The sequence below is a fragment of the Chinchilla lanigera genome, unplaced genomic scaffold, assembly GCF_000276665.1.
Source record: "Chinchilla lanigera isolate Chin_1 unplaced genomic scaffold, ChiLan1.0 scaffold00104, whole genome shotgun sequence".
NCBI classification, from domain to species: Eukaryota; Metazoa; Chordata; class Mammalia; order Rodentia; family Chinchillidae; genus Chinchilla; species Chinchilla lanigera.
In genome coordinates this window covers 6,513,522-6,528,289 of record NW_004955505.1, presented here as the reverse complement: position 1 = coordinate 6,528,289, position 14,768 = coordinate 6,513,522, and the positions used below count along the sequence as shown (strand labels likewise).

Below are 14,768 nucleotides of genomic sequence, written 5' to 3'. Positions count from 1 at the left end.
TAAGAAAAGTAGTGGGAATGCAGTTAAAAATGTATGCCAGGCATTTAAAAATAGCATTTCTAGTAAATATTGCTTCCAAAATTAAGGGAAAAACTAAAAATCTGAATCATCCTGTGATTATAAGAAATTGAATCTTCCCACAAAGAAAGCAAAAAGCCCAGATGATTTGCAAAGCAAGTTTCTACCAGTTTGAGAAGTAGATTATTCCAGTATGATGCAATGTTTTAATTAATAGAAAAACAGGAATTATTCCCCAGCTGGTTCTGAAAACCCAGCATAATCCTGATATCCAAACCAGGTGAAGATATTATAAGAAATGAAAACTAAAGATGTATTTCTTTCCTGAATGTAGATCGAGAGATCTTAAGAAATTTGTAAATTAAGGTCAACTTTTAAAAGAAAACAAACATCATTAACAAGTTAATTTATCCTATATATAAAAGGATGGTTTACTATTACTGTAGATGATCCTTAACTGTAAATTATATTAAAATATTAAATGAGAAGAACCATATAATTTCAAGAACTACAAAAAAGTCCTTGGTAGTCAAAAATTCATAAGAATGCTTGGGGAATTAGGAAGCAAGAGAATCTTTTTTAACCTATTGAAGGAATATTTAAAATATAACGAAGTAGCCAACAATTATCAGCAGATGTCTTTCTGTATGAACAAGTGTCAAGAATCCCTTTGAAATCAGGGATGATAAAAGCATGTATGTTAACACCTGTTCTGATTACTATTATTGCTACCTAGCAAATCATCTCAAACTTTATGTCATAAGAGAAGTGTTGTGCTTATGGATTCTGAGGCTAGTGTAGAATAAATTTTTTTTTTTTTTTTAATGGCTCTAGCCTTTTTAGTGGCTAAGCTAGGAGACTTGATTTTTGGAGGTAACTTGAGAGTCTGGGATCTTCTAGAATTACATTCATTCATGTCTGGTGATTTGATGCTGGCTCTTGACTAGGAAATTAGCTAGAGGCAGTTTGAAAACTTACATGTGTCTTTTCCATGTTGCTTTTACGTGTGGGCTGGTTTGGTCTTTTTGCTTTCATGGCATCTAGGTTGCAAGAGCAAGCAATACAAGAGCATAAGACAGAAGCTCCTTACATTTTGATGGGCTAACTAGGGAGGTCACAGAGTGCTTTCTTTGCTGTGTTATATTAGTTGTAGAAGTCTTAGCAATATATCAATTTTGGGGAGAAGGGGAGAGACCCAGGACCAATGGGAAGAATAGCAGTGTACCATTATTAGAGCAATATATGGAATGGAAGACAATTTTGAGTTCATCTTTGGAAAATATAATTTGCCACATTACCGCATGTACTTACCATTGCATTGGAGGATGCAACTCTAGTGTATATAAACGGAAAAATAATTTGAACTGGAAGAATTGTAAAGGCGGAAATAAAATGGCTGGCTTATTGTTACTGGATGCAAATGTTCATTTACATATAAAAGTAAAACAATATTACAAATAAGAATATATCAAAAGTGAATGCATATTAGATTGATATGCAATAAATTGCATTGTTATACAATGGTAAGCAACTAGGAAGAGTAATTTTTAAAAAAATTTTATTTTGTTTTAATTTTTCAGTTTTTATTTATTTTTATTTTTTTGTACCAGGAATTGAACTCAGGACCTTGTGCTTGCCAGGCAGGCGCTTATGCCACTGAGCTATATTCCCGGCGTAGTTTTTATTTTTAAAAAAAAAAAAAAACAAAAAAAAAAAAAAAAAAAAAAGAAAAAAAAAAGAAAAAGAAATTCCAGGATTGGAAGTCCCATTTAACCCAGCTATTCCCCTTCTGGGTATTTTCCCAGAAGAATTAAAAACATCATACCACAGTGATATATGTGCACCCATGTTTATAGCAGCACAATTTGTTATAGCTAAATCCTGGAAACAACCCAGATAAGTTAGAGAAAGAAGTTGAATGTTTAGAGGAAACTAGTGTGAAGCAGGTTTCTGAGAGGACCGTCTGTGGGCTTAACCCTAAGTAGGTGGAGAGATTTTTTTTCTGAACCCAGTCAAGTGATATTGCTGAGTACACATGCTAGTAACTTTGGTTTTGGTTGCAAGAAGTGACATAATGTCTCAAAATGCCTTCTATTTTCTCTTTGTAACAGGAGGCTTGAGCATTTGCTTTGATTGCTGAAAGGAAAAGAAAGGTTGGGAATGTGAGGAAAGTTGGAAATGTTGGAAAAAGTTTATCTAGAGAATGAGAAAAATAACATTAACTAGAGATATATTAGGCAGGACTGTGAATCCAGATGAACATGGGAAATGAGGATTTTATGCAATTTTCTCTGATAGTTCTCAGCAGAGACAGGTAATTGGATATTAGTGGTTCTGGTGGGGGAGTTACTTTGTAACCACTCCGGATTCTGAATTCACTGAGTAAGTGAACCAAGCATCATACAGGAGGTAGAGAAGTTGCTTTTTTGTTAAATCTTTAATGTAAATGTAGCTTAGACCTAAGGCTGAAATGAGATCCCTTACAAGTCCTCTTCTAAATTAAATTTATGCATGCAGTCACAGCTACACTTTTTTGGAAAAGGAGTAAAGCAGATAGAGAAAGGAATAGAAACACTTCTTCAGTCTCATTTTCTTCTATTGAGAGAAAGCCTGTGTGCTCTTTTAAAAGGAAGATGTGGAGACTAGGGGATACAGCTCAGTGGCACAAGAGCCTGCCTGTAAGCACAAGGATGTTTTTTCTCCCAGTACGCATCAAGGGATGAGACTTTGCCAGAAAGGAGTAAAATTCATTTTGAGTTGATAGAGGGGTATTCACAGTAAAATGTTCATTATTTGGTTGGAAATATTTAGCCCCTGAGAAGTGGTGAATTCTAGAAATTTGGTGTAGACCTTTGAGATTATATCTCTTCTTTGAAGGAGAAGATAATAGGATAGGATCAGAGAGCCATCAACTGAGGAAAAGAGTGCTTTTAAGTAGTTGGTGGTTGTAAGAGGTAAAAAGGGGTAAAAAGTAGATGGAGGTTTGGAGGCTAAGTGCTTTGTAGTTTTTGTTTTTGTTATTTCTTGGGACGTGTAATGTTTTGAAAGAAGATTGATAAAGACAAAACACTTATTTGCTAATACAGATGAGAAAAAAATTTGGTTATTGAATTATTAATGATAGGTATGTTTTCCTATTTGATTTATATGGGTAGACTGTTTCTCAACTAATGATTTGTACCTGTGATTTTTTGAGTTGTGGTAATATTTTGCTGTTCTTTAATTTGGTTGCATAGAAAGTTTTCAAAATTAATCATTAGTCCCAGTAATGATTGGATGCTTGAAGAGAATAGAATGTAGCAGTGCGATTTCTTTTAAGATAGAGCTTTCAGTCTCCTGTCCTAATATGGGTATAATTCTTCAGTGACAGCAGCTTGCTTTTCTCCTGTCTGATCTCCAGTGTGTTTTTATTGGGCAAATAAATGGGAACTATGATCAATTCATTTGCTTCTATTAAGTCATTTATTCCAAAAGCATTGATTCAAAATACTCTTTGAGCCCTTACTATATTCTAGGAATTGCTCAGTTTAAGGTGTTACAAAGTAAGCAACAATTAACAGATGGCTCCTATACTACCTTAGAATTTCTTAGGAAACCTAGGTAATTTCCAGGTCTGACATTCTGATCTTACATAATTAGATTCTCTTAAATAACTCAGTCTTAATAGTATTTGTTTTTGACTTCAAGAGATGTGTACTTTCATCATTCCGTTTCCTCTTTCTAATTTATATTTTCCAGGGAGTGTCTGAAAACTACAAAAATTTGTCTCTCTGGCTTCTAGGAAACATGTCATTGAAAAGGATCAGATGGCAAAGTATTACCAAGATTATGAGAATGTTGGTTAGCAAGTAGCTTTCTAGATGGGATAGAAATTGAGTTAAATGGACAGTGTTAACTGGTAGGGCATTTTGTGATGATGTCAATCCTAGATGACCTCTGATTTTTTTTTTTAAAGTTATCTAAAGGTCATTTTCTCTGTTAGAGTTTTAATTTTTTTGTTTGGTTTGCTTTTGAGCAGGTTTAGTGTTAAAAGATACAGTTTTACAGTTTTTATAAAGACTTGCTTTATGGGAAAATAATGGAGAGTAGCTTTATATAAAATTCTGATTTATTCATTGGTTAAATGGCATTTTAAAGCATTTTATACTGTCATAAAAAGATTTCTTGATTTTTTTTCTAGAGTGTTTTAATGGAAATAATAGGTTGGATCAAACCATTTTGTTTTCTATGTTCATAGTTTAAAGTTGCAAAAGGCTTTCTAGGAAACAGCAGTCTTGTATGCATTCCTTCACATCCCATTTCTTTGTAGAGGCTAAATGCTTAGCAGGTATAGTTTGTGCTTCTTTTGTTTATCATTGTATCTCTAAATAATATGCTTATTATTGCTACTTCCTGGTTTTCCAATTTCAAAGACGTCAGCTTTCTAATAGGCACAGTGGGACTTAAGCTGTCTTCCTCACTCCTTTTATCCCACCCTCATTCTGCGTCTGTCTCTCACGTTCTCATTGTGGTGATAATATAATTTGGTGGAGTTAGTTACTCCTTGTTTACATTGTTGTGATTAGATAAATGCCATTTCTCTTGGGAAATGTGTATAATGTTTCCTTTTCTTGTCCAACATGTTTGTTTCTGTTTTCTTTCGATTACTTCTCTAATCAGCTTTCCAACCTTCATCTCCCATCTCCCACTGTTTGCAGTTATACTCATGATGGTAAAACATGTGAGATAATCTATTAACTTCATTTGCTTGAATCTGTCTTCTTAGCTTTCTGATTTGCCCCAATCAAGAATGGTTGCTCTCTCTTTCTGCGAGGTAGATGTTTTGAGAGTTCACTTTCATCATTTTGGGAAAAATTCCCTTTCTTGTTCACTTTAATTCTCTTATTTCCTAATCCCTTTTCTTCTTTCTTTCCTAATCCATTGATTTACACTATAGCTTTTTAAGAAAGTGCGTTTTTGAAACAAAATTGTTTTGAGACTTTACAGGTGTAGTTAGGACATTTTTCTTCCTTCAGCTTATTCACTGATTTGGCTAATTATAGAATTCACTGCTGTAGTTTTTTTTCATGGTCTTTTACAGGTATGCCTGCATTGTTTGTCTCATACCAGGGATGTTTTTGTGAATCCTGATGCAATTATATTCTTGATGCTTGGTATGAAACCTAATGTATCTCCCAGGAAGCTTGTTGGATGTTCTGTTTGTCTGTATTGTATCTTTGTGTTTTTTTTGTTTTTTTTTCTTCTGTTTTTTTGAATACTTGCAGGACCTATTAAATCTCAATAGGTTATACTTTTAGACAATTTTGTTAAGTCATTTTACTGATTTTTTATTTTCATTTTCTGAGTTCTGTTTTTCAGAACTCCTGATGATTAGATATTGCATATTATGGACTGAATCTTGCAATTTTTCAATATTTTACTCTGATTTTCAATTTTTCTTTTAAATGCTTCTTTTTTTAAGGGAATTTTCATTAACTTTGTTTTCCGCTTTGCATTTTTTATTTTTCACAGTTACTGTTTTTATTTCTAAAACTTTGTTTTTCTCCCCATCTTTACCCACATCCTCCCTTAAAATTTCCATACATTTTGTTCTTACTTTATTGATACACTGCTTTCTCTTAACTTGCTGAACAGATTATTTTAGTTCTTGTAGTTTTTTGTTGATTTTTATTCTTGGTTAGTTTCTGTTACATCTTTTGTTTTGGTTTTGTTTATTTAGTGTCTGTTTGAAAATCTTTGTATCTTTGGTCGTCTCTGCTAGCTTATTCTTATGTGAAGAGTTTGATACTAATAATAAAAGTAGCAGACATAGAAGGCGAAGAACTCATCAGATATTGCTCTGAGTGTTTCATCTATTTTAACTTGTTTTCTCTTCATAATGATTTTAGGAGAATGTTATTATTACCCCTATTTGATGTATGAGAAAACCAAGTCAAAATATTTGTGCAGTGCCCAGTGTAACATAGTGAGAGTTAGATCTAGAATTGATTCAGACAACCTGGCCCCATAGTACATTCTGTTAGAATGTAATTTTACCCCTTATTGAAATCAGGAACTAATTGTAATTTGGTGCCTATTGGTGGGGTTTGTCAGGGGAGTGTCTCCTAAGCGAGTTGCTTATTTATGGGACCTCTCCTGAGGTTTTTCTTCATTAATTGACTGGATTCATCAGAGAAGTATAGTATGAGCCACCTTTCTGCTTGAGACTTAAACCCAGCTGCTGGTATATTGGTGGCTGAGTGGGGAAAGAATATTGGGACTACTGGTCTCACCATTTCAAAGAACTTTGACTTAGTGGGATCTACGAATGTTGGTAATCCACGCAGGGATAAGCTTGCTGTGCTGGGGTGAGAGATTGCCCAGTTATGCAGGAGGAGTCAGGGGATGGGACTCCTATTTTGAGTCTTACTCATCCTTGCTCACTTCAGGGGTGCCCACTGTTGAACCTTTTGTGGATTCTGTGATATAAAGTGAATGAGCCTCCTTTTTCCCACTGATAGGGGGAAATCTTCTATTTGCTTTCACATTTCTTGCAGTTTTCTCATTTCGGGTGCTCTTTAACCTTGTTTTTATGCAGAAGCAAAAAAGTTATTTTAGAGAAAGACTTTGGTGAAGCCTTGAGTAAAGTGCACTTTCTTAATTCACTTGAAGTTATCTATGAGGCCCATTGAAATTTCAGATGTCTCTTATTTGAAGTGTTTCATAAAACTTCCACTGTGTCACCTTATGACAATCTTTCCTTCCACCTTGGACAGTTAAAAAAATCTAGTAAGGCTTTCTGTGTCTTGTATTATTTGAATTTGTGCACTTTTCTTATCTTTTGCACTCTTCTTCACACCAGATTCTTAATGTCTTGAAAACCTCGAATGATGTTTCATGTAGAGTTGCTCAATGAAAGTTTGATCATTCTTGTGTGTGTTTTTCTTTGTGGTATGTTTTTCTTGTTAAATATTTTTAGAATATTAGAAATACATTAAGTACTGAAAATAACAAGTAGGGAATTAATAAAGCAACAAATGAACTTAAATCTAAGTTGTTAAATCTAGATATTATGAAAACTTTCAGTATAATTCCCTAATCATAACAGAGCATATGTCTCTTGTGCCATGACATGAAAAGATGTATTACACAATCTGAAAAGACGCATTACATGATCTGTCAGTAGTTGTATTGCCAGGCTCATGGTTTTCTCACAGGTACGTTTGGTTTTGGTACATTATCTTGGTATTTGTAGTTTAATTGGCTATAATGTTAAGTTCCACAAATAATCGTAAAAAGTTTAAACGGCATGCACTTTAGATAACATTTAATAAATATTTTAGTAGCTAAATTCATAAAGAAGTCCATACTTGTAATATTTCCTTTGAAAAACTATTTTCAGTTTTTCTATCTTGAAAACATGGATTTTTACAAAGCAGTGCTCTTAATTTTCTTTCCTTTTACTTTTTAAAATGTTTTAAGGAAACAGAACCTATTGCAGGATTTGAAATTATTTGGAGAAAGACCATTGCTCTGAAATATTTATTTTGGTACTACTATACTTAAACTCAGGACACATTCGTTTTTTAAGAGGTATGTTAATATTTCTTTGAAAATAAAGAAGAATAAATCTGTCATCTGCATTTTAGTATGTAGAAATTTCTGGGACATAGAAAACATCAGTGGTCACTAATACATTCTTTCATAGAGCTCAGTCAGTGCTTAGGAAACTGATGGTACTAGATTCTTTACCACAGGCAGACAGGCTGAAGTGTTTGTTAAACATGGGCATTTGTTTTTGTTTTCAGATTTTCTGGCACCTTATAGCTAACCTATCGGTATGTGACTTACGAAAACATAGGAGCATTGTCCTTAAAACTCCATTCTTTTGAAACCATGTTATTTGACTATGGCATTTGTAGATGCTAAAAATATTTTTTTAATTGTCCCTTGAGATTTGTGGGAAACATGGGGAAAAGACCAACTTGGTGTTTATAGTTTGACTTGGTTAATTCTCAGTATCCATATCATTCTTCTTTCATAATTCCTTCATGAAAATGTAATTACACACTGATTCTGTTCACTTGCAACACAGACTTAATGTGAATTCCATTTCAAATCAGCCAACATCAAAAGTTTTTGAAAGTCTGGTTTATATTTTGTAAGTACTGTATGTATGTGGATGATTTATTTAACTTTAATTTTTGGAGAAATACATCTTTTAAAAATTTTTCTTAAAATTGTTAAGTTATGGGGAATGGAAACAATACTGTTATCTTATTCTGGTCAGTTTAATGTCCTTTTTTATAACTTATTCTGTCTTCATATATTCCCTTTAGTGTCATTATCTATTGAGTTTCTATGAAAATAAATTTGCTTGGCCTGTTTTTAAAAAAGAATCCCTGAGTACTCTGTTTTTTACTGTTAACTTTTTGACTTTTGTTTTTCTTAGGGTTCCTTCTGGAGACATTAGTATTACTTTCAGTGAGAAGGAAAGCATAGATACAGATGACAACTTAAAATAAATGATCTTAGAAAATACCTTTATGGTTATTTCTTGACAAAAGGCTTAATTTCTGAAGCTGTTTGTTTGAGAAGTGAAACAGTATTTTTTTCTGTGATCAATTTCATCTTCTATTACTGAGCAAAAGAAATTAGAAGTTTTTCTGCATATGTTCACTTTTGAAAGAGAGAAAGGAAATCAGTTATTATTGACCAGAATAGCACTTACAGCTACTGATTCACAATTATAGATTCTAAATCATAGGTTGAGAAACTGTGTAAGAATTTATTTTTCATTTTGATGTGTACCACTATTACATATTTTACCTTAGGTTTTCAATTCTTTGTGGTGTTAGATAAAACTGGTGCTTTATTTCTGGAGCCTAGATACTAGCAGTTCTATCTTTCCATTTTTGTAACATACATTTAGGGCAAAATAAGGCATGTATTACCCTACTGCGTGTCTCTCTTACACACTTTAAGGGCAAAGAAGCGAGGAATTCTGGATATCCACTTGTGTTTTTCTCATCCCTAGTCTCGTATGAATACATGACTTGATTTATCTTGATCAGCTTGGTAACTTGCTCCACATTTTTCCAATAGTGCAAAGCACTTTCAGCTAAAAATACACATATCAAAATGCTCCAAAAGTTGTGGCCACAGCTCAAAAATGCTGATCAATTTTGAAAATCTAAATCAGCCCTGGCCATGAAACTGAGGGAAGAACCTTTGTGGTGGAAGACAGATTTCCAAAAGTTCACCACAGTCCTGTTCGTAGCTGGAGTTTGTGCTGATGTTGCCAGACAACTGAGGAGTAGATGCAAAAAGCAGGAAGCATTATTGAATTGAGCCCTAGCTCCAATTTGGGAAAAGCAAATTAAAATGTAGAAGAATATTTTTCCACTCCTGGCATCTCAATACAAAATGGCAAAATACATGGTTGCTGAAAAAGTTACAAAAATTGCTAATTTTGCCAAAAAGTAAGTCAGTTAGGACTTTCTTGTGTTAAAAATGCATAGATCAAGATTTTGAATCCAAATAAAAGAGCTTTAGTTTACAAATCAAAATATATATACATTTAAATTGGAGAAATATTTTTGACATGCATGACTGTGTGTGGGCTTGTTTCAGTGTCTTGATATTTTTCAGGTGCTACTTGAAGAATGGACGATGATGATTTTGGTGGCTTTGAGGTATGCATTATTATTTACATTAGTTTATTTTAACTTTGTGGGGTTATAGTGGACTCAGCTGTTTTGAAAATATATTTTTTGCATTGACATTCATGATCTTAACCACTTTGTATGTAACTGGAATAAAAAAAATCAAATCAAAGAAAATTAAAAAGTATCTTCCTTCTGAAAGTAGAACTGATTTATTATTGAAAATTTTGTCTTGCCCGCAGGAATGGTTTAAATGGATTTAATTAAATACTACCGTTGGAGGCACTAAAGAAGAGGTTTAAAAAATTGTCAGCATGCCGTTTTTCTGTAAAATGTTTATTAGGAAATGCTTGTGAGATGAGTGTTAAAGACCTTGCCCGCCACATGTTTGCATGTTTACCCCTGTTGAGAGTTGACTTAATATAGGAAACACGAAACCTTTGGTGATTCACAACACTAATTTGTGTATTTTCATGTTGTGAGATTATTCTCTCAGGTTTTGGTTGGATACTTTGTAAGTGGAAATTGTTAACTGAAGAAGCAGTGCCTTTTCTTTAATCTTTTTCAGTGTGTGTTCATTTTACTGGAATATTTTATAACCCAGTTATTTTTATGGAGCCAGTGTAGTCTTGCGGGAAAATCTCTGGGTTAAGAGTCAGGATGCCTGAGCTCAAGGCCTAGGACAATGGTCAAATGAACTGTGATTTTTTTTTTTTTTTCTTTTTAACTAAGACTTTCATCTACTTTGTATTACAATTATAAAAATTAGGAAGTATAATTGATAGCAGTAATATAAAAAATAAGATATTAAGTATATATTATATTAAGTGTTCTGAATTTTATGAATGAATGGTATGAGTTTTTAAGGTTAGGATCATTTATATCAGGTATGTTTTATCATTTATGGCTGGTAAATATGGATGCCTTTAGAATATAGACATACCCGTTTTTTGGGGGTTTCATCTAAAACATTTTTCTTCGGTATATTTGAATACTTTTTTCATTTTGTTTAATATTTTGGGTTTTATGAGGAAACTGAATTTTATTTATTTCATTAAATGTAACATTTAAAATTTTGTTAAAATTCTTTCCCTTTTGAAAATGTTTCAGATTATCACCTCATTTCATTTATTGTTTGGAAGCTGTTAGTTATTTGGAATTTAGAATCTAGAAATTAGAATCTAGTAAATTTCCTTTACTTAAACCATGTTGGATGTTGTATGTATCTGTAAGAAAAACAGAGCGAGTGGTGCTCCTTAGAGTGACAAGTCCACTTGATATTATGTTCAGTGCATCTACTGCTTTTGGTGTTACACAGGTGAAGTGTTAAGTGCCATTATAGTTTAATTGTGGTTTGTTGTTTCTTTTCATATGCTTCCTTAGATATGTAGAAGGTCTCTATACTTAGCTGTATAAAATATGGACATTTTTCAGAGTGTCGAAAGTAGCTTCTGTCACTGAGCTCCTGTAGAAGATTATCCCATTTGACTTTTGGCTGACAAATCAGCGTAGAACCCAAACTGGCATTGTATCTTTAATTTTCAGTAATCATTTTGCTTTGACCTGGTTGCCTAAGAGACAGAAAATTCTACACTGTTAGCCACAAACTCAGCATTCAGTAATTGTCCCAAAACAGGAGAACTTGTTCATTGAATGTGTCAGCTTCAGGAATTCTCTCAAGTATCTAGTACTAGTAAGTTCAGCTAGTATATTATTTAAGAATTTAGATGAATCCTGTTTTTCAGATCAATCTATAATAACTATTGTGGTAATTTAACAGATTTAGTCTGTATTTTAGAAAAAAAAAATTATATATCTAGGTAGGTGTGGTGGTAAGTTAAATTACAGTAGTTAGTTATAAAGTTCCCAAGTACAAAATTATTAAGAACATATAAAATAAGAATTTCTTGGATATGATTTATTTAAATAAGGAAGGCAGCTTCTTATCTGGAGATCACAGGGAACAGGCACTGAGGGCTGGGGAGTGGCAGGCGGTGGCTGTGAAGGCAGACAGGTGGGAGTCGGCAGGGAGACACCGACAGGATGTGGTGTGCTCCAGAAGGTTCTAGAGAACTGCAGTGCTTCAGCACTTAAGTAGAATTTTTACTTTTTAGAACTTTTAAAATAATCTTGGGTTTGTTTCTAGGCTGCAGAGACTTTCGATGATGGAAATGGTGAGACCCAAACATCTCCTGCTATTCCCTGGGCTGCCTTTCCTACAGGTACTGGTATATGACAACTAGCAATTTTTTTTTTTAAACCATTTACCTGTTTTCCCTTTTTCAAGGCCCTCTTCACTTTTTCATTTCATCCTCTCAGGTCTGTGAAATAGAACAATCCAGAATGACTCTTCAGCCTAGTTTTTGATAACAAATTACAAATTACATGATAAATTCTGTGTTGGCAGCGTAAGGCCTGATTCTAAAAATGATATTAAGAACATTATATGAACCAAAATGACAGCATACATTTTCTAATTTATATTTGTTTTAGAAAGATAAGGTGCTATATAATTTTTTAGATTGCCTTATTAATTAAAAACCATTTTCCATTCTGAAAATAATTTATCATATGTACTAGTATTTAAATTTAGAAGTTTTTCATAATAGTCATCTCAGAGTGCTGAAAATTAATGTCATTAGGAACTAACAGTATAGCTCAGTGGTAGAACTTGTGCTTAGAATGCACAACACACATGCAAATAGCATCACTAAAGGAATTGAGTACAAAAACAAATTCCAACGAGAGATAATTTGTAGAAGACTTAATATGTTCAATAGTAATATAATTCATGTCTGAAGACTGTTTTCAATTTTCTGCAATACTTCTGTGAAATGCTTGTAAATTCAGGAGTAGAAGATAAAAATACCTTTCTTCAGTAGCTTTGCTTGGTCCTAGATTGTTAGCTATCTGTCCTACAAATATTTATCAATTGCTTATTGTGCATTAGGGACTAGGGAGACAGAGATACACCATACATAGTCTAATCCTGACTTCAAGGGCAGTGTCAGACACATGCTTGTTTGTAATGTTGTAATGGTTTCTATGCAGATGTCTCCCGAAGTCCCGTGTGCTAATAGGTGGGGTTTCTGAGAGGTGACTGGACCATGGGTGTGTGCTGCTGGATTAGTCCACTGGTGGGGTTATAGTTGGGTGTGATGTTGGGAGGTGAAGCCTCTTGGAAGAGGTGAGTCACTGGGGAGCATGGCCTGAAAGAGTGTATATTTTCCTTCCTCCCTTGATCTCTCATTGCTTCCAGCCTGCCATGCCTTGAGCTCTTTCCCCTCTGTGATGCCCCTCTGGTGTGCTACCATGCCTCTGAGCCAGCCAGGTGTGGACTGAAACATCTACAGACTGTACTGGGTATTTTGTCTCAGCAATGAGAAAGTAACTAAGACACATGTCAAGCATGTTTATCATTTTGGAAGAATGATGATTTCATCATCCGTTTATTAATAAATGCTTATTTCCTGCCTGGTACGAATGAGTCAGTACTCTCCTTGATACTGGGTATATATACTGTTGAAGGATGGATATTATTTCAACAGGTAGATATGTGACATCAGGAAAAGATTTTGAAAGAGGAAAAACACATGTAACAAAAGTGTAATGGAGAAGAAAGGGATGGTATAGTTAGGACGCTTCTTTTTGTTTGAGGGCCTTTGTCTTATTTGCCTGGCCTAGGACTGTCTCTTGATTCTCTCTGCTGCTTTCTGCTGTTCTCTTGCCAAGCTAACTTCTCTTTTATTAATAAATTATTTCTTGCTTTAATATTTCCTTCTCTGGGAAGCCTTCCCAGAAACACTCCACCTCCCCCATTGTGTCTGTGTGCACCTGTTAGCTGACTTTCATGTTCAGCTTTTAAGTTTTGTGTAATTAGGCATTATGTCTGTCCCTACTGTTTTTATATCTTAAATGGCAAACATAGTGTCTAACTTACATTGGCCTTAATAAATATCTGTAGAATTAATAATTAAGGGGAAAAGCTCAATGAATGACTTAGAAACTGAATAAATAAGAGTGTCAGACTCCTAGATAGGGCTGTGGGTAATGATCAGTTAATGAGAAATTAACTGAAACAATAAGGGAACATAAAAAAAGGATCCAGCAGCTCCTAGATTACTCAAAGAGGACTGACATAAGAGTAATTGGAATTAGTGAGAAGTTAGATCAGCATAAAAATCCATTTACCCAACTAACACAGAAAGCTTTTGAGATGTGGAAAAAGAATTTAACATACAGATAAATGAAGCGTGTAGAACCCTGAATAGCCATGATTAATATAAAAACGTTTATAAGTAAAGTACAGTGTAATTAAGGGATGATCATAGCAAAGGGGCTAATCAGTCTGTTTCTTCAGGTATCTGTTTGTAGCCTGCAGTTTTGTTAGTGGGATGAGGTAGCCCAAGTCGTGCATCTCACTGTGTATAAGCATCAAAAAAAGGGCTAGCTTTTTTGCAGTACTGATGGTCAGATTAGTGAATGGGCAGTCAGAATCAGTGAAGTGTGCTTGGTGATCTTGATACAAACTGTTCTCTGGAAGCCTCTAATTTCATCAAGGCATGGCATCTAACCTGTAATACGTGTTGTTATACTTTGTTTATTATAGGAATTGGAGAATGTCAATATGAGATCAATAAATACGAATTCATTAGTCTCTTCCTGTTGCCTTTACGCTCTGTAAACATGTGGAGATTATAACTTTATTTCACTGAAATCTATCCAAGGAGAATTGCCCTCATTCAAGCATTTCCTATCTGTTTTGTAGCCTTGTTCTCCAGGTTGGCTCTGTGTTGGGAACCCATGAGCTGAACTGATCTGCATAGTCTTCTTCAGCAATATCTGTTCCTGTATCTGTGTCATTGTTTCTAATTGTAATTCCTTCTTTCCCCTCCCATCTGCTTATTTTTCTTTCAAGAAAGGATGTAGAATTTTCTGAATTACTTCTTCATTAATTGCTTCCTCTGAGGTAGTGTTACCATTTTATTTCTTTTTTTTTTTTATTTTATTTTATTTTAAGGATAAAAGGAAGGAAACATTAACAGACATACAACATTTTACAACATATCACAAGCACAATACAGACAATACAGAGTTACAAACAAA

The 14,768-nt window shown here is 33.9% G+C and overlaps 1 protein-coding gene and 1 long non-coding RNA gene across 15 annotated transcripts in view; one reads left to right on the top strand and one right to left on the bottom strand.

Annotated features, from left to right (window-relative positions):
* The window catches only part of Ccdc91 (coiled-coil domain containing 91), a 343,525-nt gene that overhangs the window by 84,902 nt on the left and 243,855 nt on the right, over nucleotides 1-14,768 (top strand). For 11 of the 14 annotated variants that reach the window (XM_013505942.1, XM_005407144.2, XM_013505944.1 and 8 more), the window contains 2 exons: nucleotides 9,649-9,692; nucleotides 11,809-11,884. In XM_013505942.1, the coding sequence (XP_013361396.1) occupies nucleotides 9,663-9,692; nucleotides 11,809-11,884 (106 nt within the window). In that variant the 5' untranslated portion in view covers nucleotides 9,649-9,662. Of the gene's footprint in view, nucleotides 1-7,479; nucleotides 7,591-9,648; nucleotides 9,693-11,808; nucleotides 11,885-14,768 lie in introns of all 14 variants that reach the window. The other 3 variants (XM_013505946.1, XM_013505940.1, XM_013505949.1) reach the window with 2 other exon arrangements.
* LOC102016618 lies at nucleotides 11,560-12,019 on the bottom strand. Its single transcript, XR_264310.1, has 2 exons — nucleotides 11,931-12,019; nucleotides 11,560-11,660 (listed from the first exon to the last, which is right to left on the bottom strand). It is a non-coding gene; the product is annotated as an uncharacterized LOC102016618 (long non-coding RNA).